Source organism: Puntigrus tetrazona, chromosome 5 (genome assembly GCF_018831695.1).
Source record: "Puntigrus tetrazona isolate hp1 chromosome 5, ASM1883169v1, whole genome shotgun sequence".
Classification (NCBI taxonomy): Eukaryota; Metazoa; Chordata; class Actinopteri; order Cypriniformes; family Cyprinidae; genus Puntigrus; species Puntigrus tetrazona.
The window spans coordinates 14,161,155-14,187,515 of NC_056703.1; the positions used below are offsets into that span (position 1 = coordinate 14,161,155).

General features: G+C 37.1%; 1 protein-coding gene across 5 annotated transcripts in view; it reads right to left on the reverse strand.

Moving 5' to 3' along the window:
• mink1 (misshapen-like kinase 1) overlaps positions 1–26,361 on the reverse strand; it is a 33,950-nt gene that overhangs the window by 4,632 nt on the left and 2,957 nt on the right. The window contains exons 2-31 of one of the 5 annotated variants that reach the window (XM_043240385.1): positions 23,257–23,322; positions 21,687–21,869; positions 21,394–21,504; positions 20,983–21,073; positions 20,486–20,616; positions 19,579–19,633; positions 18,659–18,737; positions 17,045–17,220; positions 16,324–16,393; positions 15,149–15,359; positions 12,205–12,315; positions 11,473–11,559; positions 9,837–10,016; positions 9,596–9,757; positions 8,678–8,836; positions 8,445–8,524; positions 8,253–8,356; positions 7,797–7,891; positions 7,544–7,567; positions 6,355–6,503; positions 6,150–6,270; positions 5,288–5,404; positions 5,022–5,133; positions 4,103–4,258; positions 2,582–2,725; positions 2,344–2,478; positions 2,070–2,170; positions 1,245–1,394; positions 896–1,055; positions 499–638 (exon numbers count right to left, since the gene is read on the reverse strand). In XM_043240385.1, coding sequence (XP_043096320.1) covers positions 499–638; positions 896–1,055; positions 1,245–1,394; positions 2,070–2,170; positions 2,344–2,478; positions 2,582–2,725; positions 4,103–4,258; positions 5,022–5,133; positions 5,288–5,404; positions 6,150–6,270; positions 6,355–6,503; positions 7,544–7,567; positions 7,797–7,891; positions 8,253–8,356; positions 8,445–8,524; positions 8,678–8,836; positions 9,596–9,757; positions 9,837–10,016; positions 11,473–11,559; positions 12,205–12,315; positions 15,149–15,359; positions 16,324–16,393; positions 17,045–17,220; positions 18,659–18,737; positions 19,579–19,633; positions 20,486–20,616; positions 20,983–21,073; positions 21,394–21,504; positions 21,687–21,869; positions 23,257–23,322 — 3,660 coding nt within the window. Of the gene's footprint in view, positions 1–498; positions 639–895; positions 1,056–1,244; positions 1,395–2,069; positions 2,171–2,343; positions 2,479–2,581; positions 2,726–4,102; positions 4,259–5,021; positions 5,134–5,287; positions 5,405–6,149; positions 6,271–6,354; positions 6,504–7,543; positions 7,568–7,796; positions 7,892–8,252; positions 8,357–8,444; positions 8,525–8,677; positions 8,945–9,595; positions 9,758–9,836; positions 10,017–11,472; positions 11,560–12,204; positions 12,316–15,148; positions 15,360–16,323; positions 16,394–17,044; positions 17,221–18,658; positions 18,738–19,578; positions 19,634–20,485; positions 20,617–20,982; positions 21,074–21,393; positions 21,505–21,686; positions 21,870–23,256; positions 23,323–26,361 lie in introns of all 5 variants that reach the window. The other 4 variants (XM_043240382.1, XM_043240384.1, XM_043240383.1 and 1 more) reach the window with 4 other exon arrangements.

The following is a 26,361-nucleotide window of genomic DNA, read 5'->3' on the forward strand; positions in this document are numbered from 1 at the left end:
TCCCACTTTTTGTATGCAACTCTGTTTCCCTTTATTTATTATTCCCAATATACATTTTTAACTTGTACTTATACTTTCCATATTGGTAACACTTTAGTTTAGGAACCTATTCTCAGCATTAACTAGTTGATTATTAGCATGCCTCTTAATAACATATTGGCTCTTTATTAGAACTTACAAAGTACATAATCTGCATAACCATATTCTACATCCCTAATCCTACCCAATAACTCAACGTAATAATACCTTACAAACTATTGATAAGCAGAAAATTTGAAGTTAAGAGGCAAAAGTGTAACCTCCATATTTTGGCAGCAGAATTGTAAAGCTTGCAAACATAATAGAATATGAACAGAATTTTAATAAAAACTTTTTTTTCGTCTTAAACAGCTGTTAATTTATTTTCTCCACCTGAGGCAGTATTTTCTTTTGTTAAAAAAAGAAAGAAAGAAGCCCTTTTTGTGTAAAGTGCAGAGTGTGTATATGAAAATTGGTTACCTTGTCATTTCTTTCACATAGGAACTTAAGCCTCTGAGCTCTTTTGTGCATGAACACCCCATCCAGGTGTCCCGTCTCCACAGAACGGATCTCTATGGCTTTCTCTCCCCAGCCCATAATCTGATTAGAGCAGATGTGGGCTGCGCGAAAAAAAAACAAAACACAGACATAAGAATATTTCATCATTCACTTTATTAAAGCACACCTACAACAAAAATAATGCAATCCTCTCCTGAGTAATTCAATCTAATGTGCTTAATCTAATCTAATAAAGGACTATATCATTTTAAAGACTATTTAATGTTAACATTTAAATTAATAATAACAATATTTTATTTTGCAATTCTGCAAAAAGAATATGAGATAACAGTGTGTGTTTGTGTGTGTGCATACTTACCCACAGAAGTGGGCATTTCTCCCCACTGCAGCACCACATCTTTAATGATGCGCCCATATGTGTTGACATAAACACCCTCATCCTCATAACATAACAGCATCTCCATCCCATCTGAATTGGGCAGGAACACGATGGCGTGAGGAGTCACTTGTGACTGGATCTACAGACAAACAGATACGCAGGGAGCAAGAGGGAGTGAAACAGAAGACTAGAGATTAAAAGAGATTTATCTTTCTAAAGGGGCTGTAAAACTTTAAGCTTCTTTTTCCAATTGACCAACAAATCACTGATAGTTCCCATGTGATCCAGTGTATTCTTGTGAAAAAAATCTTGTGACAGCTTAACTCACATGTACAGGAATGTAGATGTCATAGTTGTTGCCAGAGTCAACATCAATTGCATGGAAACCAGCGCTTGACCCATAAATAACCTTTAACCTCTGACCCTCTTCCACTGTGAGGTCAACCAACAGAGGTCTATGTGGCAGGTCTCCAAATGACTGAGAAGAAAGACAAATATTCACATTACATATTAGATCATTACAAAGATTGGTACTGTGGAATGGTACAGTGAACACCTATGCCGATTTTGTCACATTTGCTGTATTATAAAGGAATTGATGTGAAGAAGCACACTTGTCTCAAACTATTTGGTAATTGGCTACTTTCTAAGACAATGATCATAAATGATCATAATAATTACAACACCCCTATTAATACATTTATTATAAACACTCACACACAGAGTGCCGATTTGGATCTGTAATGTTCTCAAACTATTGCTGGTATAATTTTAAGCATATTTAAGAAATGTAAATATTAAATTAATATTGTGTTATTTATTATTTTTTAAATGCTAAACAATTACAGTAAAATAGTGCATTTTGGCTATTAAATTTATGAAATAGTGGAAAACAAATTGGCAAAATATATGAGGAAAATACAATATTCAGCCTTTGGTGCTTTTTCGGTGTTAACTTTTGTTCAGCTTTGGCCAAGAAATTCTATTTCAGTGCATCCCTAGTAATACTGTGAAATATTACATCTATAATATATATCTATTAAATTAGAATTTAGAAGAACTGTTTAAAAATAAAAATAAAATCCAAACTGAACCAAAATTATTAATTATGCTGTGTACATAATAAAACAAACAATACAACACATGTCTCTACCTTAAAGGCCATGAATTTGTGGTAAGGTTTGGGAGCCCAGGCGTAAACCTCCACCGCATTCTTCAATGCGATAACCAGAAACTTAATCCTTTCATATTTCACTGGAAAAACATTCAAAACAAAAGGTGATATATGACATGAAGTACTTTCAAATTAATTTGTCTCAGATACTACTGTAACTACATTTTCCTTGCCAGCAGTAGTGCAAACTTTTGCCACTTTCCTGTAGCCTTTAATTTGTTCATAAATAAGCACTCTGCAAATGCAAACTTACCAACTTTGTAGTGCACACAGCCCTCCATTTCTCCTACAGTGGTCCAGCCCTGTTTCTTCTCCACCTCAGGGTCATTATGGAGGATTTTATTCCTCAGCCAGGCAAGATAATACACACGCACCTTATTCTTCTTGCCTGAGAGAGAGGCATTAAACATAAACAGACTGCATATATCCACTCCTGACAGTAATATTAAAATGGATAGAAGGTAAGTGATGAATAGGCGCGTGTGTGTAACCTGATATAGTGATGAGGAGATTTAGTCCCTCCAGAACGTCCATCTGTTGAAACCTGCGTGAGTTGATCAATGGATAAACTTTTCCCTGGCCGCTTCGATCCAGCAGCTTCAGACCGTTCTCTGTCCCTACCAGCAGATTTACACCTGACAGAACAAACACACACACACACACATATATATACACAAAGACCCTCAAAAAATAAACACACTGTTAAGGGCGCAATTCTGAAAATAAAGTTTGAAAAAAAGAAAGAAGATCGCTGATTACAGAACCGGCTGTACTGACGAGATGTGTATTACATATCGGCCGATGATTATCGTGCATCCCTGCCATATTCCAAAGCTACAATTCTTTTTGATCTTATTTTATGCACTTTGGCCAGAGGGTGGCACTGCCACCAAACTAGTCTTGACTGTTCAGGGAATTAAGACAATGGCGTTACAAAGTTCATGCGAGTGCATCTAAGTGTAGCACACATACCTTCCTGTCTCAATTCATATCGTGCCAAATGCTTTAAATAACCTGACTGCCAAATGACAGGCTGATGACAGGAGATTTGGAAAAGATGAAACTCAAAATGGCAGAAAATTAAGGTCAGAAATCACTTGTTGCATTGGTACGACCTAATGAATCAGAGAAAAAGGTTTTGTTTCTAGGACACTTGCTTGAAACGGGTTTAGATAAAATGTGCAAAAAGTGTAATATTTAGTAATACTGTGGAGTTTAAGAGACTCAAATGAACACCAGGGACACAGAGACCAGTTCTTATCAGAAATGTTATACTAAAATGACCCAAAATAGACCAATGTAATTGAAATAAAGGGAAATTTTAAGAGTGCTCTCGATTCGCTAACCGAACCATGCCTCTGCTTTGTGCGTTAGCTTAAGTTGTTAGAGGCTCACATTGGGGCTGCACGATTGACCTAAAAAACAATTGTTGATTATTTCCTTGAAATTGTAATTGTGATGATTAATTAAGATTATCACAGTTTACAATAAATGATGCTAATACCACTGTTTGAAGAAACTGAATGCCCTATTTTTACATAAACAAGCTGAAAACCCTTAACTGAAAAAACCTGATTTTTAGTATTAAGCCTCACATGTCAATTATACATTGAATTGGTTCATTCATTAGATAAAAAAGTTAAACTATGAATGGTATTATGTTAAAAACTAAAATTAACCTGTAGATTAACCTGTAGAAAGACACGCAGAATAACTTAAGTGGACTTTGAATGACTGAACGACGCTGACTGACGGCCATAATTGTTATTGCTATTAGCAAATCGATTGATAGTGCAGTGCAGCCCTAAGCCTGCTCGGCATCAGGTCAACGTGTGTTCAGTTTGTAGTAATGAACTACCACATAATCTGACGTGTTGTGTCATGTTACACCACTACTACACCACACAATTGTTTAAAAAGTCAGCTGGGATACCGTCATGAAATATGTAGTTAGTATCACTAACATGGGCAATGCTCACACACAACTACACAAACACTTTTTTATCTCTTACCCCAGAGAGCAGCACAGAGGATCTCAGAGTTGAATCTCTTCTTGTATTTGCGGATTTCAGGAGTGTCACTAACTGGACGAGTGTTGGTGGGATTGACGTTGACCATGGAGCCTTTCCTCACCTCCAGCTTCAGTTGCTCAAAGCGAGAGCCCAGACCTACAGCACCAGAACCAAGAAACACAGCGTCATCTTAAAAGTATCTTAAAGGACACTTCAGATGCAAAATTCACTTTTATGTTGTTTGAACAAATGTTTCTTGGCAGGGTATGTACACAACCAACCTGTAATGATAAAAATTCACCCAGTTTTTTTTTTTTTTTAACCTTGCTTGACTGTGCTGGTGCATAGTTAGACAATAATGTCTCCAAAGCAATCAAGGTGTTATGTTGTTGGATGTATTAATGAACATAGCAGTCGTCATTTACTTCCAACAGCTGAGCCGCTGAAGACACAGTGGATTACCTTGGGAATTCTCCCCAGATCTATCTAAATGATCAAATCATTTATGATCCAGTTTCACCTAGAAAAGTAGTAAGAAGTTTTTTTCTAAGAATCTTTGCAAAGCGCCTTTCCTAATAATGTGCTAGTTAGCAATTTCCACAGCTAAAGTAAACTTCTGAAACCCCACAGAAGAGAGGGGCGGGCTGAGCAGAGCTCATTAGCATTTAAAGAGCCATGCATCAACATGGGCAGCTGCGAACAGAGCTATTTTTGACAAGGTAAAAAAGGATGTTGTTTTTTTATTAAGGCCCTAAAGAATCATATCAACTTGTCGGAAATGGGCATCTGATGTACCTTTTAAAATCAATGAAGCAATGATCGCAGACCTACAGTGCAAAAAATGTCTTACCCACCCCAAACCACTGAAAGGATGTACATTTAAAACACAGTGCGACTGTCAGACAGTTTAATACTATACCTCCAACAGACATGTTATCGCCTGTGCCTCCTGATGGTTGGTACATTCCAAGGTCCACAAAGGTAGTAAAAGAGGACTTTCCAGAGGCTTTCACCAACCCCCTGGACTGATACTGAAATTGATTGCATGATCTGAGTTAACCAGTGAACTACACACACTGGGCAATGTATTTGTTAATGACTCAAACAAACTAAGAAAGAAAATATGATGCAATTATATAGATGGAGAGAACGAAGCTTTAAAAGTTAGGTGGGCAGAGAGCTCACATCATAGGCAGAGTCTTTCCCAGGGGAAGAGTGGGAGGCAGAGTCTGTGGGAGAGTGGGAGGGCTGAACCACATCAGGCAGGTTGGTGTATCCATTATGACTACGCTTCTCTGGAGTCTGCCAGAAACAAACACACAAAAACAAACACATATTGGTACTGGACAAAAAAGCAGTGAATTCATTATTTTAGTTTTAAGCATGCACACAAAGGCTCAAAAGCTTTTTGGGAGGGATTGTGGAGACACTACTGATGGAAACCCTCAAACTGCAGTAACAAATTAATAACATTTTAAATAAATGCTGTGTATTTGAATTTTATTTTTATCACAGATTAAAAAAATAAATATGAATGTTTCCACAAAAATAATAAACCGCCCAACAGATTTTAACATGAATAAAAAATACAAAATATTTTTGGAGCAGCCAATCAGCATATAGAATCATTCGTAAGATGCATTCGTACTGTCTGCTGAAAATTCAGCTTTTCCATCATAGGAATGAATTGCATTTTTAAATGTATTCACTGAAATAAAATACATTTTTGTACTTTAATATTCTATATTAATATTGATGTATTTAATAAACAACCTTGGTTAACGTTAGAGACTTTTTAAAAACATTTGGAAAAAAATAAAAATAAAATAAAATTATTGACCCCCAAACCCTGGAAAGAATTATAAATTGTTTATTCAGATGAAAATAATTAATAAAATCATATTTTCAATTAGAAGGACAGCTGTATGTACTTACAATGTAGATCTAAAACCTGAATATAATTTACATTATAAAATATATTTAGTCATTGTAATGTAGGGGAAAAAAACAGCACATGCATACAAACAAACACACACAAACATCCTACCCTCTGTACAAGCATGGTTTGGTCTCCATATCCTCCGGCACGTTCTTCATCTCCTCCTTCACCTTCCTCCTCCTCATGGACCACCATAGTGTTAACAGAGTCAGAATCTGCATCACGTGGACTGACAAACACATTGAAAGAAAAGAAAGTGTGTAAAACGAAACCAAAAACGACTGTAATATATCCACATATCATTGTCTCGTACCGGTCAGTAGGGCTTTCCTCTTCTGCTCCCTCTCCACTCTCACTCTCTTCACTGCTCTCACTGCTTTCTGAGGAAGAGGAGTAATCATTAGCCTTCACCGGGGGCCGCGGCTGCTCCTCTGCCCGCTCCTTAGAGTACAGTCCGTGGTCCTGACACATTCACATGAGGAAGAAATCAACAGGCAAGTGAGAAACACTTCATCACGTGCCACATATCTGTAGTCATCATTACATTCACATTGAACCTCTCCAGATTGAATCAGACCATGTGATCATGCATTCTGTATTTCAAAAGCTATCTAGAGTTTGGAGGTTGTGTTGTGGTTGTGGGCATGGGATCTTGGTTGGAGAGGGTAAATGTGGTCACACAAAGACCATGAGCGTGGGACTGTCCCCCTACAGATGCTGGTGGTTGTGGACTGGTGTTCAGGTGAAAGTAAGAAGACAACAGACTTCTGAGGAGAGACAGGAGATGCTAAAGAATGATCCAAGATGTACATAATGCATCCTGTGTTAACGTCTCTTCGAGATATACTTCACCCAAAAATAAATGCTTGCTTTCTTTGGTAAACAAAAAATATTTTTGAAAATGTTTCAACCTTTTTTTTTGTTCACTGAATCAAAGTCAAAAGGGTCATTATTGCATTATTCAGAAAATATACACTACAGTTCATAATTTTGGTCCCTAATGCTCACCTTACGCTAAGCTTAATTTATTAGCAAAAATAGCTATATTATTAATTTGAATATTGGCTTTACTGTCACTTTTGATCAGTTGAATGCATCATTGCTAAAAAAAAAAAAAAAAAAAAAAAAAAAAAATCAACAAAAGCACACTGAACCTGAAATTTGGAACGGTAATATATATATATATATATATATATATATATATATATATATATATATATATATATATATGTATGTGAGTAATCATGATTCACTTGATTAATTTATCAGCATATCACGCACAAACTATAATTCATTTGATTGACAGCTTTTATATTTTTATGTCTTAAATTGTGGAATTTATGCAGTGATTACCCAGAATTACATTTACTTTGAACATGTAATGGGAAAACACAATGTCGATTTGACATTTAGCCTCATCCAGATGAACATCATCACGAGACGATGTAATCATGCAAGAACACAGACCGACATCATGCTGATACACAGATACGGGCACTGACCTCTCCTATTGCTCTCTTATAGCTCTGAGGGCAGGAAGAGGGAGGAAAAGAGATTGATGAGAGGAGAGAGGGATGAGAAGGATAAAGGGAGAGGAGGAAAATGTAAGGAACAGAGGTTAGTGTTTAGAGGAGGGCTGAGTGTGTTCATTCTATACAAGACACGGGCGAATGATTTGGGACTCTATGTGCATGAACATGTGTATTTACATGCTACTCTTATGTTTATGCGAATGTGTGTGTGTCTGCATCTCACCGCTGGTCTGCTGGGTCTGGATGAGGTTCGGGATTCTCCTGGTTTGTGTCGGCCGTCATGAGATAGGGTAGGGGAGGAATCCATCTTGGACGAGCCTGAAATAAATCAGCAACAACATTATCACTGAAATTGTGGTCCTGGTACTCCAAGGCAATGGAGACACCTTCAAAAAACACTCATAATTCTGCTTTCCTGTAGGACAGGTAAACATTGATTTGTGTTTTGATTGTGCTCTGAATTACGTTTTTTGATTAGCCGATATTGTTTTCCCAATATGTTTTAAAGAATATGTATAGGAAAAAAAAAAGAGACAAAAATGCATGCTGATGCAATTAACTTTAAATGCCACGGTGTGAAAAAATAATTAAGCTGTTGTCCCCATGACACAGGTCATTTCAGGTTGTGGGGACTTGTAGCTCCACAATGTTGGCAAAACCTAACCTACACAACACTCACTGAGTATGCGGTGTCTTTCTAGAGAGCCAGTCTGTGGCAGGTTGGACATGATGCTCATGCTGTCTCCTCTCTCCCAGCGCTCATTACGACTCAGATCAGGATTACTGACACAGAGAGAACACACAGTGCAAGAGTCAGTGCAGTCGAATGACTTGTGCAGCAGCTGGATGTGTGTGTATGCATGTATGTTACCTTGCTCGAACTGGGTGTCTGATGCCGGAGGAGAGATTTGTGTTCAGTGCAGTGGCAATGGAGGCTGTTCTCTGGGGAATCTAAAAGAGAGAAATAGAGTTAGGAATAATGGGAAAACATTAATGATATAAGTGTGATATATGCAAACACTCATTACATTCTCTTTTTAACATGCTGTTTTAATGCCCAATCCTGATGACCTTTACAAACCCTGTATGATTATTTTGTCTTACTTTAGGAGGTTGTTCAATCTCAGGAAGACGGATCCAGGGTCCCCGGTCGTCTCTCATCGGCCGAGACTGAGGGGCAGGGGTCTCTGAGGTGGGGTCAGAGTTTTGACGGACTAGTTCTCTGGAGTGTAGAGGACGAGGTGTGGGTGTGGGAGAGGGATCCTGGGTGGGGAAGGCGGACATGGTCTTAGTGGGCTGATCGCAAAGAGACTGAGAGCGAGGGACGGGAGCGGCATACGGTTTTAACGGCACTAGGTGGGCCATCTGGAACTATGGCAGATGGGAAGGAGGATGAACGATCAGGAGTGGAGATGAGACAGGAAGTAGTATAGTCAACATAAGAAAAATAAGAGAGTGAAAGGTTTTTTTGGTTTTTTTTTTTGAGGCAGAGAGATAAGTCAGGATGTTTTTACAAAAAGGTTTTAGAAGAGAAGAAATCAGTAAAACAGTTAAACAGGAGTGTGTCATGCAAAGAAAGGAAACAGGCCACCAGGGTTGGGTAGCAGAAAAAGGTAGAAGATCCAGCGCAGGATATGGAAGTGAAGAGGAAGTTCCCGAAAATGATGGAGGATTACAGAGGAAGCAAGTGGGCCCCACAGGAAAGAGAGAAAAGGAAAAAAAAATGTCAGTAAACAGAGAGAGTAAAGAGTTAGCCAGAGCATGCATTAAAAAAAAAAAAAAAAAAAAAAAAAAAAAAAAAAAGCAGAAATGTTGCCATTTTCTTTCTAAACATTATTATTCCAAAAGTTTCAGGTCAGTTTCCATTTCATTTTTATTATTATTATTTAAAATTATTCTAAAACAAAAAAAAACCCACTCTAAATTCTACTTGAACTGACAGCTCTAATAATTGCATCGCTGTTTTAAAGCTATATTTAAAGGTTAGTGAACTGAAATTGTACTGATTGACAAGTTGCGCACCTTTCCCTGCCCACCCTGTGGTTCCACAGGTCTCTGCATAGGTGGGGTCTGAGCAGCTCCTGACTGGCTAATTGATTCCGAACGGGACTGGATATTGGTGTCAGACACTGTAGTGCAGATTTTAGGAGAGCCCTGTCTGTTCAGTTTACTGCGCTCCTCAACCTGAGAGACCAAACATAAGAGTTTATATTCTGAGAGTTCAGTTTAGAGAGCTACTGTCCTCAGCAGCTTGCTAGTGTACCTCTCTAGCCCAAGCTGGTTTGTTGTTCTCTAGGTTCTTGCTGTAGTGGTACATCTGTGGTTTCTTGTCTTGCTGCTGCTGCTGCTGCTGCAGTGAGACGAGGTACGCGTGCTCCTGCTGCAGCTGTCTCTGAAGTCTTTCTGACTGTCTCTGCTCCTCCAGCTGTTTACGCTTATACTCCTACACAAATAAGAACAAACAATTAATACCTTATTAACTAGCAAAATGTGACTGCTGGAATTGCAGGCAGATGAAACAGTTACAGCACACAGTATACTGTCACATGCATAAAGCCCCCACACACACACACAAACAAAAATGTAAACATATGCGCCTTTCCAACATGCAAATTAAATAATTATGAATTATTGAATAATTACACACAAAACATGATTATGGTACAAACTGTTTTCCCTAGCTGTACCGTGCAGTTCTTTCCTCAAAGATTTAAAGCAATTAAACAATTTGTAAAATAGACGTAGTGTATTGGGTACACAGATGTAATTATTGCGTGTAATTATATCATGTTGTTGCACATTGATATTTTGACTGCATCCCCAATTAAACTGCACATTTAAAATAATTCAAGCAATATAATTGATCAAAACAACCCTTCGTAATACAGTGGCTAAAACACACACGGGGTTTTAACACATAAGTGAGCCAAGTTTGATGAGTTTCACTTTAGCAGAGGTTTTTCTGCTTTAAATCAGGATTATACTTCTCAAGGACCCCAAAATCCCCTCAGACTCTTTTTTTTTTTTTTTAAATACAGAAATAAATACTTAAAGCCAAAATGTATTTGACCGACCAAAAATTAAAGACATTCGTAATGTTCTTTTGAACACTGTATTCAAGAATCCAGAAAAAAAGGCATCACAGTTTCAACATATTATTATATTAAGTGGCAATAAAAAAAAAAAACACTTATTGAGCTGCAAATCAGCACATTACAGTGAAGGGTCATGTTACCCTAAAGACTGGAGAAATGGCTGCTGAAAATTCAGCTTTGGCATCACAGGAATAAATAACATTTTTAGATGTATTCAAATTTCAATAGATAATCAAGCACATTATAGATAATAACATTCCCAAGTTTTTTACTAGGATAAGGATATTCATACATGTTAAACTTGTTTATACTGTAATACATGTTCAGGATCATAATGAAGTTAACTTACATATTTGATTTTAACACTTTATAAAAAATAACATAAAATAACAATTAAAAAAAATTATTTACAAAATAGTAAAAAGTAAAAGGTCATATGCTGTTATGTACACATACCATTTTAAGCTTATATATTGCTTTATTTTAATTTGGGAGCGTCAATGAAACATTTCTCTCAACTTGGGCTTCTTAGCTTTTGCTTTTTAACTTTGGTGAACTTTAAATTTAAAATACTGCCTTTAAAATATTTCCTTCAATGCATATTTCATTAAAATCAGTGATCAAGGATTAATTGAAGACCCCTGCTCCAAATCTGTTCCAAAATCCCCACTCCGATACCAGCAGTCGTTTGATCATTAAAGCACTATTTAAGGGTCCTTTAACATGAGACGCATCAAAACTGGCTGAGGGCTGACAAGACCAGAGAAAAGAAACAGAGGGAAGAAAAAGAAAGATGTGTGTTACCATTAGCAATGCCTGCTCCTGCAGTAATTGCTGCTGCAGTATCTCTAACTGCCGCTGCTCTTCCTCCAACTTATGTCTTATAAACTCCTATAGAGAGAGAGAAATGAGGAGCAGTGGAGGAGGAGGAAGAGACGGATCAGAATAGACTCAAAAGGAAGGAATAAAAAGATATTTGAGGGAGTGGACAGATACACCTGTATTTGCAGCCTCCGAAGAAAGAGGCAGACATTTTAAAGAAGTGTTTCTGATGGGCTTTTTAAAATGGCTGAAGACACGGAGTGAAGAGATTTGTTCCGCGCGCGCTTCATTCACCTACTGCGGTAGATCGTCACACCGCTTTATAATCTCAAAATGGCGCGCAGTGAGTGTTTACAAGTGGTTCCTGTCACTCCGAGGTATGTGTTGGGTGTGAGGTTGTTTTAAGCAGGACGACTGAAGGAAGTGTGATGTGAGGCATGTACATGTGAGGTCGTTCTGAAGAGTGTGTCCTGTGGCACACTGCGCACTAATTCATGCTGATTGGTCTTTTGTGTTTCTGTCAGTTTGAATTGTATTGAATGTAGGGCTGCACACAGCTCACCCACACACACACACATACACACTGCGTTTGAGAGCCTGCTGCCATGGCAACCACTCCACAGACATTCCAGGGCCAGAGCTGTGCTGAGTGGAACACCCACGCTCTGCTGCGATTGGCCGGCTGGCTGCAGTTCTGTGGCTGTGATTGGTTACCTGCTCTCTCTCTGCCATCCTCCTGTCCTCCTCTCGTCTCATGTCATCGAGTCTCCGGTGAGGAGCTTTATCCTGTTGCTGCCGCACCATCTCTCTCTCCTTCCTCTGTTGCTGTGGGTTCGTGAGAGAGAGAGAGAGAGAGAGAGAGAGAGAGAGAGAGAGAGAGAGAGAGAGAGAGAGAGAGTGAGAGAGAGTGAGAGAGAGAGAGAGAGAGAGTGTGAGTCACTTTAACATATTTGGCTGAAATAATAAGAGCCTTCCTGTTGCTAAAAATCATCGAACGCTTTTGAGAGGGGAAATTAAGGGGGAGAGAACGAGTAACATAGCCAGAGAGAGGGTGAATATAGTGATATTGGTGAGTCAGTGCACTGCGGTGCTGTGTTCAGTAGGTTAGTGGCTAGATGGTGCTGTATGCTTGTGGCACCCTGTACGCAGTATTTAACTTTGGACAACAAAACGAAATTGTAGAATTCCCAACACAAAATCTGAGACTACTGGTGATAAGATTTTTTAATATGTCATTTTAAAGCTGCCGTTCATAACTTTTGGTGCTCTAGTGGTTAATAACATTGTGGCCGGAGATACCTTTCTCTGTTTCTCTTGTCTTTGACAAGTCACGCAGGCACTGGGCTACTCCGCAGATGTACCTACTCGAACCAGTCTAAATATATAAACACTTATTATGAGCCAAAAACACTGTTTGGAAAATGGATTCATGGTGTACTCTCTTATTATATAAATTTATATATTTATATATTTATTATATAAATATAAAAAAATTACCAATTGCACGTTATATAATTAGAATTAATCAAAAGAAGAATCAATGTGCTTCAATGGAAGACCATCTGACTATCTGTACAAAATGTTGCATAGTAAATGACACAGACATAGGTATTATTATTATTGTTATTCATTACCATTAAAAGTTTGCAGATTATTAAATATTAATAATCAAATAAATCAAAACAGTAATATTGTGAAAAATCTGTACAATTGAAACTGCTAGAATATATTTTAAAATTGTAATTTATTCCTGTGATGCCAAAGCTGAATTTTTAAAAACTATTACTCCAGTCTTCAGTGTCACATGATCCTTCAGAAATATAATTCTAATATGATGATTTGACTTTCAAGAAACATTTCTTATTATCAATGTTAAAATAAATGCTAATAAATGATTCCTTTTGGATGATTTTTGGATAAAAAAACAACAACATTTAAATAAAAGCATTATAAATAATATAATAACAGATATACATATAAATATATGTATTACTACACACAGCCCAAAAAAACTACATACCCAAAATTGTTTAGTGGAAATGTATTAATAAATGAAAATATGGTACCACTTTATATTAAGGGGCCTTAACTACTACGTTTTACATTTAAATAAATTATTTGATACAATGCACTTACAGTGTAACGTATCTGGTGTTGTCCCACGTGCTCTGTATGCCCTTTTAGTTTTTCTTAATTGTACCATTGTCTTGTGTGCGTGTCATTAATTTAGTAATTCACTTTGTGTATTTAAGTCCAGTTTGTTTCAGTTCAGTTTGTCCAATCTTTGTCGTTTTTACATGTGGTTATGTTCTGCCTGCCTGCATGCATGTACGTTTCTTTACACCTTAGTAGAAGGTTAAACACTATTGAAAGTTATACTCTCGTCGAGTGCTCCTTCCCTAAACCACACTGTGACATGTTTTTACACTGTACTTATAAAAACATACTAGCATGTAATTACATCTGTAATTAAACTGTTACAATGTTGACCCTTAACCTTACCTGACCTTACCTTACATTCAACCTTATTTTTTGATGCAAGTACATAGTAGTTAAGGCTAGTTATGTATAAGGGGGGACTAAAAATATTTATTTTGGCTCAAATAATTTGTTTGCTTTATTATTTTATTTATTTTTTCATACTTTCAATGTGGTCCTAGATTTTTGTTCCCTTCTATATACAGTTAATTCAGCACTGTATTCTGCAGCCCCAAGCAAACATGTCTTGATCCCACATGGACTTGATTTAATTAGCTTAGCTGTGAGGGGCTTGACTTTGAGAACATCTCTTAGAGTATAAAGGCAGACAAGAATATAATGGCTTATGATGCTTAGTTCATAACAAATACACACACTCCTTTGTGCTGCGGCCTATTCATCACCCCATGTCTCACTCAACTAATGCAGTGCTAATCAGTCATTGTGTCCTTTCACAGTCATTTAGCGACAATGACCGCTCAAACTAATTCAATTAAAAGTTTGACTTTGCATAGTAGTTCTCATTTACCTTGCACATCTCTTTCAAATCTACCTTTATGTATGTCACAAAATTCCACAAATGCTTTCCTCTGTTCATTCTAATAAACAAAGCGCAGCTCTAGATAAGAGAAAAATGTTCAGCGGTTCAAACAAACACTGCAGTAAAACTGGCTCTGAAGTATGCGTTTTATTTTAAGCTTCATAAAATATTCTAGGAGAGGAGATAAAAATCTAAAAATTCCTCAATGATTAGATCACCAAACAACAAAAAAAAACTTTGAAACGATGTACTTTTCAGCAACACACTGTTCACTTTTTAACAGTTTAACTTTTAAACATTATGAAAGCTAATAAAGGGACTATTCTGAAAGGTTACAAATGCTATTTAAGTATTATTAAAGTTGTTTAAACTTGTTCAAAGTCTACCAAACTCATATGAATGAAGAATAGGCCAAGATTTAAGTCATTAAGAAGTTGACCATTGATTATTTATTTATGCACTTGATGAGGGAAAGGAAGTGAGCACAATTTCTGGTGAACTATTACAACAATCTAAAAAAGATATTTGCCACGTGCGTTTATACCGACACCTAACATGATTAGCACTCTTCCCATGTCATTTCCTGTTACAACAGAGATCATGTTCAGCTACATTAATGTGCACATGTAAGACACATACCTCCTCCAAGCGACGCCTCTGTTCTTTCTGCTCCTCTATCCTCTTCTGTCGGTCATGCAGCAGCTGGCGTTTGTGCTCCTCAGGGTCTCTGCGCTGAGCGGCGAGCTGCGCCTGCTGTCTCTTTAAGGCCTCTGAGCGCTCCTTATTCTCCTGCTGCAGCCGCAGGAAATCCCTCCGCAACGTCGACTCACCAGGAACATTCAAAATAGAGCTTCAGACAGAAATAATCAGAATACGAGAAGAGTTAGCAGATATAAACAGAGTTAGGAGCAGAAATTGGACTATGTAGTACATTCATCTCTTTGTCAGGTACATCAGTGTCCTGTACTCATGTGTATCAAAGGACCGATCCACGCTGAATAATATGATTTAATGGAGAAACCATCTATGCCGTTAAAACAGCTCCCTAAACAAGTTCATTAAAGGTGAATGAGTCACATCTATCCACAATTGCAAAAAAAAAAATTATATATCTCTTCCAAATAGCAGATGTCATGTTTTGACAAACAGTAAAGTCCCACCTCAAACAAACAAAAGCTTACCTATTCTTGACTCATTCAGACATGTACAGACAAGTCCAACTCAAGTTCTCATTTTTTCATCTATTAAATTGTACAGTAGTTAAATTAGTGTCTCAAACCAGTCATCTACTAGTTTGTCAAACCACATGCCAATTAAACTGGTTTATTTTAGGTCTCAAGTCAGTTATCTACTAGTTTGTGTCAAGTCAGTCATCATTTTTCCAAGTTTACTTCAAGACTAAGTCTCTGGCAAGTCATCTACTAGTTTAATTCTCAATACAGTTGTCAAGTTTAGGTCATCTTAAGTCAGTTATCTATTATTTTAAGTACAGTTTTAAACAAATATAGTTACCAATTTGAATCTAGTCAAGGTCAAGTCAGTTATCTACTGGTAAATGACTATATTATTTAACAGTTTATCTAACAGGTTAATTAAAGTTTTTTCTAAGTAAAGTCATTTCAGGTCAAATTGACTAAACTACAGTAGAGTTTCTGTCTCTTAACGTGGATAGGAGAACATCATAAAATTGACATCAAGTTAGTGATTGAACAATAAATGTAAATAACTATGCAATTAAAATCTTCTGGGGGAGTTTCTGCAGCGTGGTGTAGTGCTGTGTAAGGTTGTGTAAACACAGATGCTGCCGTGTTTACCTGGATTCTCTCTCATCTCCTCTGTTCTCATCCTCTTCATCACTACCGCTGTACTCATACTCGGTCTCCTCTGAGAGGAATCAAGACAAAATGAGAAAGAGAGAAACAGAGGAGGGCAGGAAAACAACAAGAAAGGCTTTAGGCATTAATATAATATGGCTAAACACAATTTATGCAGACTGCAGCACTTTTAGATTCTAAATCATCTGCACTCTTCCTTAACTCATACTGTACGCGCTCTAATAATGCTGCTGAAGGCTGTTGGCTGGATGCTACTTTTAGCGGTTTCTTGTTCTTCATATCCAAAAAGAAACATAATTCAAACCCAACTGTGCAATTTGACTACACTACTGACCACAGATCTCACGACTTACTATAAGATACATGAGTTATGTACAAGCACCACTTTTGTGATCCAAGTCAAAGATGAGCTCTGATTTGATGGGAGTTTTAGTGACCTCACTGCACAAAGGCAAGTAAACAAGCTTTATTAAAAATTATTTTCCACCACAAAGCTCTGGAATATGAATAGACACATAATCTACGGTCCCAGATGAGCTCTTGACTCTTAAAACAAAAAACGAAAAACACAAAACTGGATTAGTTATTAAACGGTATCAGAAAATGTGGGACAGAAAGATTCTGTCTTGAATTTCTGGGATTGATAAAGCTCTACTTTTCTTGTCTATAATCATTTGTTAAGACATGCAACAACACATACCTTTTTCGCCGCGTTTCTTGCGTGTGCGGTCGATGTGATCTTTTAGCTGGATGCGGACTTGTCTCTCAGTGGGCTGATCTCTAATGAACGAGTGCTTCAGCAGCTGTTCTGTGGAAGGACGACTCGGATACGACTTCACAAGACAGCCCTCAATGAAGTCGATGAACTTCTTAGACCTGAAAGAGACCATAAAACATGCAAGAAATGAAAGCTTTAGTAAGAAAATAAATGCAATAGAAATCCAGATTGAGGAATGCTGTTATAAAGGCATTAGAGAATGCCCTACAGGCCTCAGGTCAGTTGTTGGTACAGCTGCTTGATCTGTATCTGGTGCTGACAAAGTAAATACATTTTTATATAAATATAAAACACTTGCTGCTGTGAATTCTAGTGATTTCTAAGTCACTATTCACAAAGATAAAGTCAGCTGGCTAACAGATGCTGTTAAAAACGGTTGCCAATAAGTTTTGGAAGCTGCAGTAAGAAGGAGCTGAAAATGACAAATCAGCAACACTTTACACAAAAGTTATATAGTTATATGAATACTGTAAAGTGTAAACACTTGTAAATAAAATAAATAGTTTGTTTTGCTAAAAACACATTTAATAAAATGAATACGTCTTTTGTGTTTGGCGATTTTTTGATGCATTAGAAAGAATGCTTATGCTCTTAAATAGTGAAGTGTAAAATATCATTACAATTTTAAATAATGGTTTTATATTTAAATGTGTGTGATGTCAAAGCTGAATTTTCAGTGTCACATATGTTGTTTTTGTGTTTTGTGCTCTTCATGTTATCCATTTTAAAAACATTTTTGAAAAAAAATCATTTGAAATAGAAATCTTTTGTAACAAAATAATTGTTACTTTGAATTGAATGCAGTCCTTGCTGAATAAAAGCATTCGCTTCACTAAAACACAATAAAAAAAAAAAACCTTTTAAGCAGCGTAGAATGGATTTCTTCGTGACTTAGAAAAGTGTTTTAAAACAGGAAAACTCCTCTTCGATCATTATATGACTTTCAATATAAAATTTTAAAGAAGAAAATCTAACTCGAACAAAAGCAACAGGAAAACGCTGATGAAAAGTCAAAGAAAATGTATGTTTTAAACAGTCAGGAAACAAAGTAGAAAACATAATTTCTAACAAGACACAATGCAGCAAACTGAAACATGGCTGCCTTTAAATCCCAGCCCAACATATGCTCCATCTCTTCTTCTTATAGCCAGCTGTTCAAGGGCAGGGCTCTGACCAGAAGGACTAAAATAACTCCAACCCGAAAACTAAATCATAGCATGCCAATATATGACAACTACAACAGGCCAACAGAAAAAAAACAAAACAAAACAGAAGAAATGAAGGAAGAAAGAGAAAGCATTTTCTTGACATAGATAAGCATTCTACGCATAGGTGGGTGTAAGAGCACACACTGCAACTCCTGTCTGAGAAATATTATTACACAAGGAAGCCACATATGAGAAGAGAAGCTATATGGATTGTAGCGATCATAAGTATGCAGTGCGTGTATATATAGACAAGGGGGAAAAAGGGAGGGAAGGAAGAAGGAAAATATAGCTTGATCTTAAAATAACAGCTGAGACAGTGTGTCCTCACCATTTCTTGGACTTCAGTTTAGGAGGAGGGTTCCGTGGGATAAGGAACAAAGCTCGCATGGGATGCATGTCACACAACGCTGAAGGAAAGAGCAGAGCAATCAAACAAGCTGATAAAAAGATTCTTTCACTCATGTGTCCAATTATCAGTCTATCTGACTCAAGAGGTGACAATAATTCATGAACGCAAGTAGAGCAGTGACTGGGTCGCTGCTACATGCTGTCCGTGTGAGAGGGTGACTCTGTGTGTGTGTGTGTGTGTGTGTGTGTGTGTGTGTGTGTGTGTGTGAGAGAGAGAAAATATGACTAAGTGTTGTGCTGCATAAGTTATGACAACGGAGCACAGATCGACCTTCACCTATGATCATCTTTTTCAGGAGTGCGAAATATCATAAAATATGTCTGGGTAAGGCACTAAATACAGATTTTTTTTTTTAATTTACTATACTTTTTAATATTTTATTATTACTGCTTTTGTTTAAATGGCATAACTGGGATAAGGAAGGAGGAGGTTTAATATTATTTTTTGTTTGTTTGCAAAACATGAAATGCTGAAAGGAATTAATATTTTTTTGCTTATATACACACCATATACACACTTTATTTACAGCCAGTGAGTTGTCCGAGCAGTGTTCAAATAGCTTTGACTGCTTACAGTTAGACATTTGCATTTTAGACCAAACTATGTGAACAGTATGGTAAAAGCAGTAACAGTGCTAGGGTAAACTCATACATTCGACTCTTTTTTGATTATTTTTTTAAAAGCAGGAGCTGCAATGGTGACTTCAACGTTAGCGTAATGCAGCTGGTATGAGGAACTGATATGAAGTATATACATTAGGTATGTTCTTGTTCATAAAAAGGCCTGATCAACATTGTAATGTGAGGCTGCATCAGTAAACACAAAAACATTGCACTTACGAGGCGCTCCCTCAGCCATCTCTATAGCAGTGATTCCCAGAGACCAGATATCACTCTGTTGTAAAACAACAACAAAAAAAATATGCTATTGTACAAAATCAGTAAATTAACACACAAACACATACAATCAATAGAAGAATAGCAATTTTCTATCAAATAACAATAAAGATCCAGTTAAAAAAATAAAAATAAAATAATAATAAATTATATATATATATATATATATATATATATATATATATATATATATATATATATATATATATATATATATATATATATATATTAAGCAAAAGTGGAAAACAAAGGTTTTCACTAAATAGTTTTTTACAGGAACCATTTCCTCTTTTGTTCTCATTGAAACCAAGTGATAGCACGCATTCAAACCAAGCAGAGAGAGAGAGAAAAAATGGTGTTGTACTTCACAAAATAATGACCACTTTAAATATCACATATAAACCTTTTTTTAATGCCGATTAATATTATAGCTATTTTAAATCAAAGAAAAAAAATGGCAATTACATTCTATTATTGGTATTTAAGGGGGGGTGGGGGGATCCAGCGGTAATTTAATAATGTAAAATTGATATACTATGTATTTTACCTTGGCTCTATTTTATTGTCAATAATCACAAAAAATCCTGTCCATGTAACAGAGGTATTATTAGTGGTATAAGAACCTGATAACAGGGCTTTATGTGATCTCTAGAGTAGCAGTCACCAAGAGAGGATAACTCTAGACCACTGATATGCTAAACATACTGTAATTTAATATACACTATGTTAAAAATGACAATGTTTATTGACCCACACTCAGGTGTACGCAACTGTTTAAAAGTTTAGACTCCTTCACCCACCCCAAACTTTTAAACAGTGGCGTACATCAACAGTTAGAAGTACATTTTACCCTATAATCATAGGTGGAGTCGGGATTCTCATCACAGGCAATGACTTCTGGGGCCATCCAGTATGGAGTGCCAATGAAAGTGTTTCTTCTGCCGACTGTACGATCCAGTTGTGCGCTTACCCCAAAGTCCACTACAGTAAGAGGGAGAAAATAGGAAGCAATCAGAGACACTTTGTGCTTCCAAACCTGTTGCACAGCTCAGATGTTTATATTCATCTATGCTAATTCCTTCCCTCTCATATACGCAGACACTCTTTCACTTCCGCCACACTCTCCCTCAGGTTGTGGTGTGTGAAGATATTTTTGTCATGGTGTCAGGCCTATATTAATGAGCTTCGGTGCTTTGCTCTAGTTGTTAAAAAATGATGTTCTCTAATCAGACAGGATATAGGCTAGACAACACACACACACACACACTCAAACACACAAAACAGAGCTATGCAAATCAAATGAGAGACTCTGTTTTTCTTAGTGTGACAAGCAAATATCTCACTCACCGAGTTTAACCTCTGCGTTCTCTGTAAGCAGTACATTCTGTCCCTTGATGTCTCTGTGGATGACTTTATGAGCATGGAGGTGAGACAGACCCTGAGGAGCAGAGACAGTGTTTACCGGCTGTGCGACATTGCATGTAATTACATGGAACTAAAAGATCAACTCAAGTAAGGCTGGTGTTAAATGGCATGTGTTAGATATGTAATGTATATTGCTAAAGCTACCATGAAACGGAAATTGTGATCCATCTTCTAGGGCTGAATGATGAAATCAAAGCTGACCAATGCATAGCAAATGGGTGTAGCTTACATGTAGCGCCCCCTCTTCTCTCTAAAGGACCCCATACCCACAAAACTGAAGCTGAGCCACTGATGTTACATGGACTGTTTTACAGATGCATTTATTAGTCTTACTCTCAGTATTTCTCTGCAGATGTAAGCAATCCAGTCTTCCTTCAGGGAGTTGCCCTTTGTGTTCTTCACCAAGTCTGTTACTGAGCCGGCTCCGCAAAACTCCATCACCAACTAAACAAAAACAAACTGAATTTACATATATGAAACATCCCAACTACTTGAGCATTGATAATACAACTTGATACAGGTTACTTTTTCCCAAATCAACAATGTCCAGGACCCATTTTTCATACCTAACCATTTCCACTAATAACAGAGTGCAGCTATAATTTATATTGGCATTTTATACAGACCCAGAGCTGGTCGTCATGTCCAGGCGGACTCTTCTTCACGAAGGCTCCATAGTAGGTGGCAATGTTCCTATGGTGACTGTACTTTTTCAGCATGTTAATCTCAGCTTTGATTTCCTCCTCCTCTTCCTCCGTCACATCCATGACCTTTATTGCTGCCAGCTGACCAGTCTTAACATGACGACCCTGAGACAGAAAAAAAATTCCAATAGCAAGTGGCATAAAAATAATTTAATGACAGATTTCATTTGTTAATAGACAACAATTAGCATACTGTATGGCATATTTCATTTAGGAAAATATGAGGCCTAGAATTACGAAGAAAATCTATGATTATACACAACACGGGGGAGTTATATAGTTCTATTTAGCGAGGAGATATTAAATTGATTGAATTGAACTTCATTTGGACAACTTTAAAAAGGTGATTTTCCCAATATTTACATTTTTTTGAACCACAGATTTCAGATTTTCAAATAGTTGTTTATTGGTCAAATATAGTCCTATCCTAATAAATCATACATTGATGGAAAGCTTATTTATTCAGCTTTCAGGTGGTGTAGAAATCACAATTTTGAAAAACTGACATTTATGACTGGTTTTGTGGTCCCATAACTACTGTAATAAAAGCATAATACTTTAATGAAATACCATAGGTAGACACATCGTATACACTGTTTATGAACTACATATTTAAAACACCACTAAATCTAAGGTGGACAGACTACTTCACTATCTCACTACTACCCATAAACTACTCGTATACCACATTGTGTATAACCTACACTTGACACTCATTATACACTAGTACATAATCTATAGCCTCACTAAAGCCCATAAACAACACATTTTCCAAACAATACAGCCTGAAGTATAAATTACATCCTACACTTTTTAAAGAAGGCTCATGTCATACATTGGCATAATTACAGAGGCCTCTAGGGTTAAAATCACTACATGAGCCTGTGAAAATAAAGGCTTCTCACACACTACATGTCACATGGAAAGCATGCATTTTTCTATGTTCAGATACCTTTCCCAACTTAAATTGCAGACCATATGTAAAGTCATTTGTAAAATGATTTACCATTTCTACCAAAATAAATAAATAAATAAATAAAATAAAAATCATCACTAGTGGTGAGGAAGTTACACGCAATTTAGCTGTAAACAGTGACATTCTGTCAGCTTCCTCCCTTCATCCAGGCGTCTTCATCTCATCGGCGAGTATTGACAGGTCTGAGCACAGCTGCAGTGATCTGACTTACTCCGTGTGTTATTGCACCACGCTGAGAGTGCGATGACATTCTCGCACATGCCCTCACGTACACATGCACACAACTGCTTTAAACCACTTCTGTCCTCTGTTACTCATGTACCAAGAACAGCATCTCTAATCCATCTCCCACTGAACCCTTCATCGCTCTCGCTTTCAGACACATATGGCTCATAAATGGGTGTTTTATTTATCATTTGTGGAGCCATCTATTATTGCTGAGTAACAATAGGATAACGTTTACTCATAGCAAAATGCTGCTGTCGCTCTCCCCCTCGCCCTGCATCTCTGTCTCACCTTGTACACTTGTCCGTAGGTGCCGTTGCCCACAACCTCCACCAGCTCGAAAATTCCTGCTGGGTCCTGGAAAGAAAAAGACCAGGTTTAGAATGGTAAAATCATTCTATCATGCAAATCCTTCAAAGTGAAGGTGATCTGGATTTAGTCTGCAAAAGTTCTGTCCAATTCCCCAAAACAAAACAAAACTGAGGCTTAGACTGGAAACATATTTTACGGAAGAATGTAAATGCAAGCTTGTTAATGTCAACAAGCAGCCCGGCTGAACATATCTAATGTGTATTTACTGCATTAGTCAGACAATAACAAGGAGATGGTTACCTTCAAATGTCTGTGTGTAAAAATGAAGACACTTGTTTGTCTAGTAGGATTTTTTAATATACACTTAAAAAAAATAAAATAAAAAAAAATAAAAAATTGGTCTTAAGTTTGCAAATGCACCTTTTCCCTCACGTTTTAATTGAATTGAAATCTATTATTTAAAAATATTAGTAAAACTGTTCAAGATCCAATAGGTAACCGGAATATTTAAGATGAATCAGAATAAATCAATTAAGTCACAATGAAGTAGTGACAGATCTTTTCTTTTCTAATTGTGACACACATTCAAGTGAAAAGGATTAGCCTATTGAAAAAGAAAACAAAACGCAGGAAGGTGACTTGGACAGATCTGAGCTTGCAGTCAACTGAAAGAAAGGGGTCGGGTATGAGTGTTGAAATGCATAACAATTTTCAAGGTCAAAGATAAAATAAAACCAAGACTTTTTCTGAGCTGAAAAAGGAGGATACAAAATACATTATGCTAATATTAGTTATATTTCCCCTTGAGAATTAATAACTAGTGGTCGGACATTTCAGAATGCTGCAAGACATAAAATAAAGCTATAATAGATGGAAATGTTTGTGCATTTGCACTGGGTTTTTTTGCAGGCAGAACTTCGCTCTCACCATCTCAGTGAAAAATATGGAAACTACATCATTTGATGTGACATATTTCACGTCTTCGATCAAGCTTATTTTGAAGATGATTTTTTTTCTCTCTTACACAAATGGCTCCCTGCTGGCAATGACAGAACCATTACCTGCTCAGCCATTGAGAACAAGACAAAGCGTCATGTTTTAACAAACCCCAGGGTTTAAAAAGGGAATTCATGCTGCATTGTCGTGTATTAAGAACCATTATGAAACTCTCTAGCAGCTTTATGTACCTCTTATGTGCGGCTTCAGCTGGGGAGCGCAGCCAAAAACTAGAATGAGTAGAGGGTTAAAAACAGCCAGCGCAGCACATACACACACACACACACACACACACACACACACACACACACACACACACAGTGTGATTCAATATGGCCTCGGTACAGCTCTGTGGGTGGACAAGGCTAACGTTCTTCCTAGCTCTCACACACATATATACACCACGATCATCTCGCTCTCATCTGCCTCCAACAAACTGCAATCTTTTTCTCTCTCACTCTCTTCATCTCTCTTTTTATGTCTTCCTCTCTTTTTCTCTCAAAGAGATCTAGAGTGGCAAGCTGTAAGCGAGCAACACACTCTTATGTGAAACATCAGTAAGAGGCCGAATGGAAATGAGAACAAACACAAACAGGATTAAAAAAACAAAACAAGACAGTTTAGAAAACAAAATGACATGTCATATCCAACATATATATTTTAGTGCCCTAATAATATTAAAGCCGAGTTTACAAAGATCATCAAAGGAAATTAGTCTATACTCTAGAGAGCATCTGTCTCAGGGAGAGAAAAAAAGAAAAGAAAAAAGATGACACATAAGCAGTGAAATGAATAAATGAGCTAATGAATAAGATGATAAACAGATAATAAGGCTTTCCCTGGAGATTAAAGGAAGACAAATTGAGAAAGGAACGACAGGAGGAACGAAGGTTGGTGAAAAGGTTGCCTCTGGCTTTTCAATGATCGTGAAACAACAGAATTTAAAATGAAAAATACAAAATAAATAGTCAGCGTATGTTCGTAAAAGTGTGATGAGTGACAGGACACAACATAGTCTGCAGCATGGCAATGAAAAATATATGGCAATATAAGCCAGTGTTCACTCAAAATACCATATGAAACATGCAGAAATATAAAATGAAATGACAATTTTAATACTAAATGTAACTGCAAAATAGTAAAGTGTCTTGCATGTTTGGCTAGGTGAGCTCATATCCATCTTATTCCACACACACACACACATTTATGTTTAGGATTACTCCATTTAAAGTGCAGGAAATGATGCTTGAATTATTACCATACACTGCACATGACAACATTACAATGTATAGTAAAAAAAAACAAAAAACTGCTATGCCACTGTATTACTTCCCTCGTGGATGTCTGGTGAAGTTAACACAGCAGAGACCAACTTAAGGTTGGAAAATGAAAACAGCGGAGGAAATATTCTGCAGCTATTGGACCAAGGATAAAGCCATTAGGCACTCAAGTAACGCCCATCAGATCCAGTATACGGTTATCAATATTTAAGCATTACTAGGTCAAGTTACATCATTAACCTGCAACCTCATGAATGCAGACCCCAACAAGCATTAAGAAGATTGCCAGTGTACAGCAAACATCTGCTTTCACGCACAAGTGTTCTTCAGCTGCTTCATTAGACAGCTGGTTTCATTTTCATCAGCCAATGACAAGCCTGTATTAAATTTGTCAGACTTTTCTAGCAATGCACATTGATTACTTTGTGTCTAACCAACAGCTTAGAACATTACCATTTAATATTCTGGCTGCTGTTATGATGTCATTAGCATTTATGTCTCATTTACATAAGCAACCCAACCATCAAATGGCTGCTGTTATGATTATGTAATAGATGCATTTAAATATGATTTTACAAAATTCAGGCACTAGCAAATAACTTCACCTACTTCTATGCCAAGTCTGATGCTCTGGCAAGTCAAACGTTATTTAAAAGCGATCCTTACAAGACCGGAAACTGAGATGACCGCAGGTGAACAGGTTCTCAAGTTCAAAAACAATAGAACAAAACTAAAAACCACCTCGGCCGTGTGCAACTCTGGCTAGAGAGCCACATGTAAGGCAGACCTCTTCTGATAGTCTAAATGT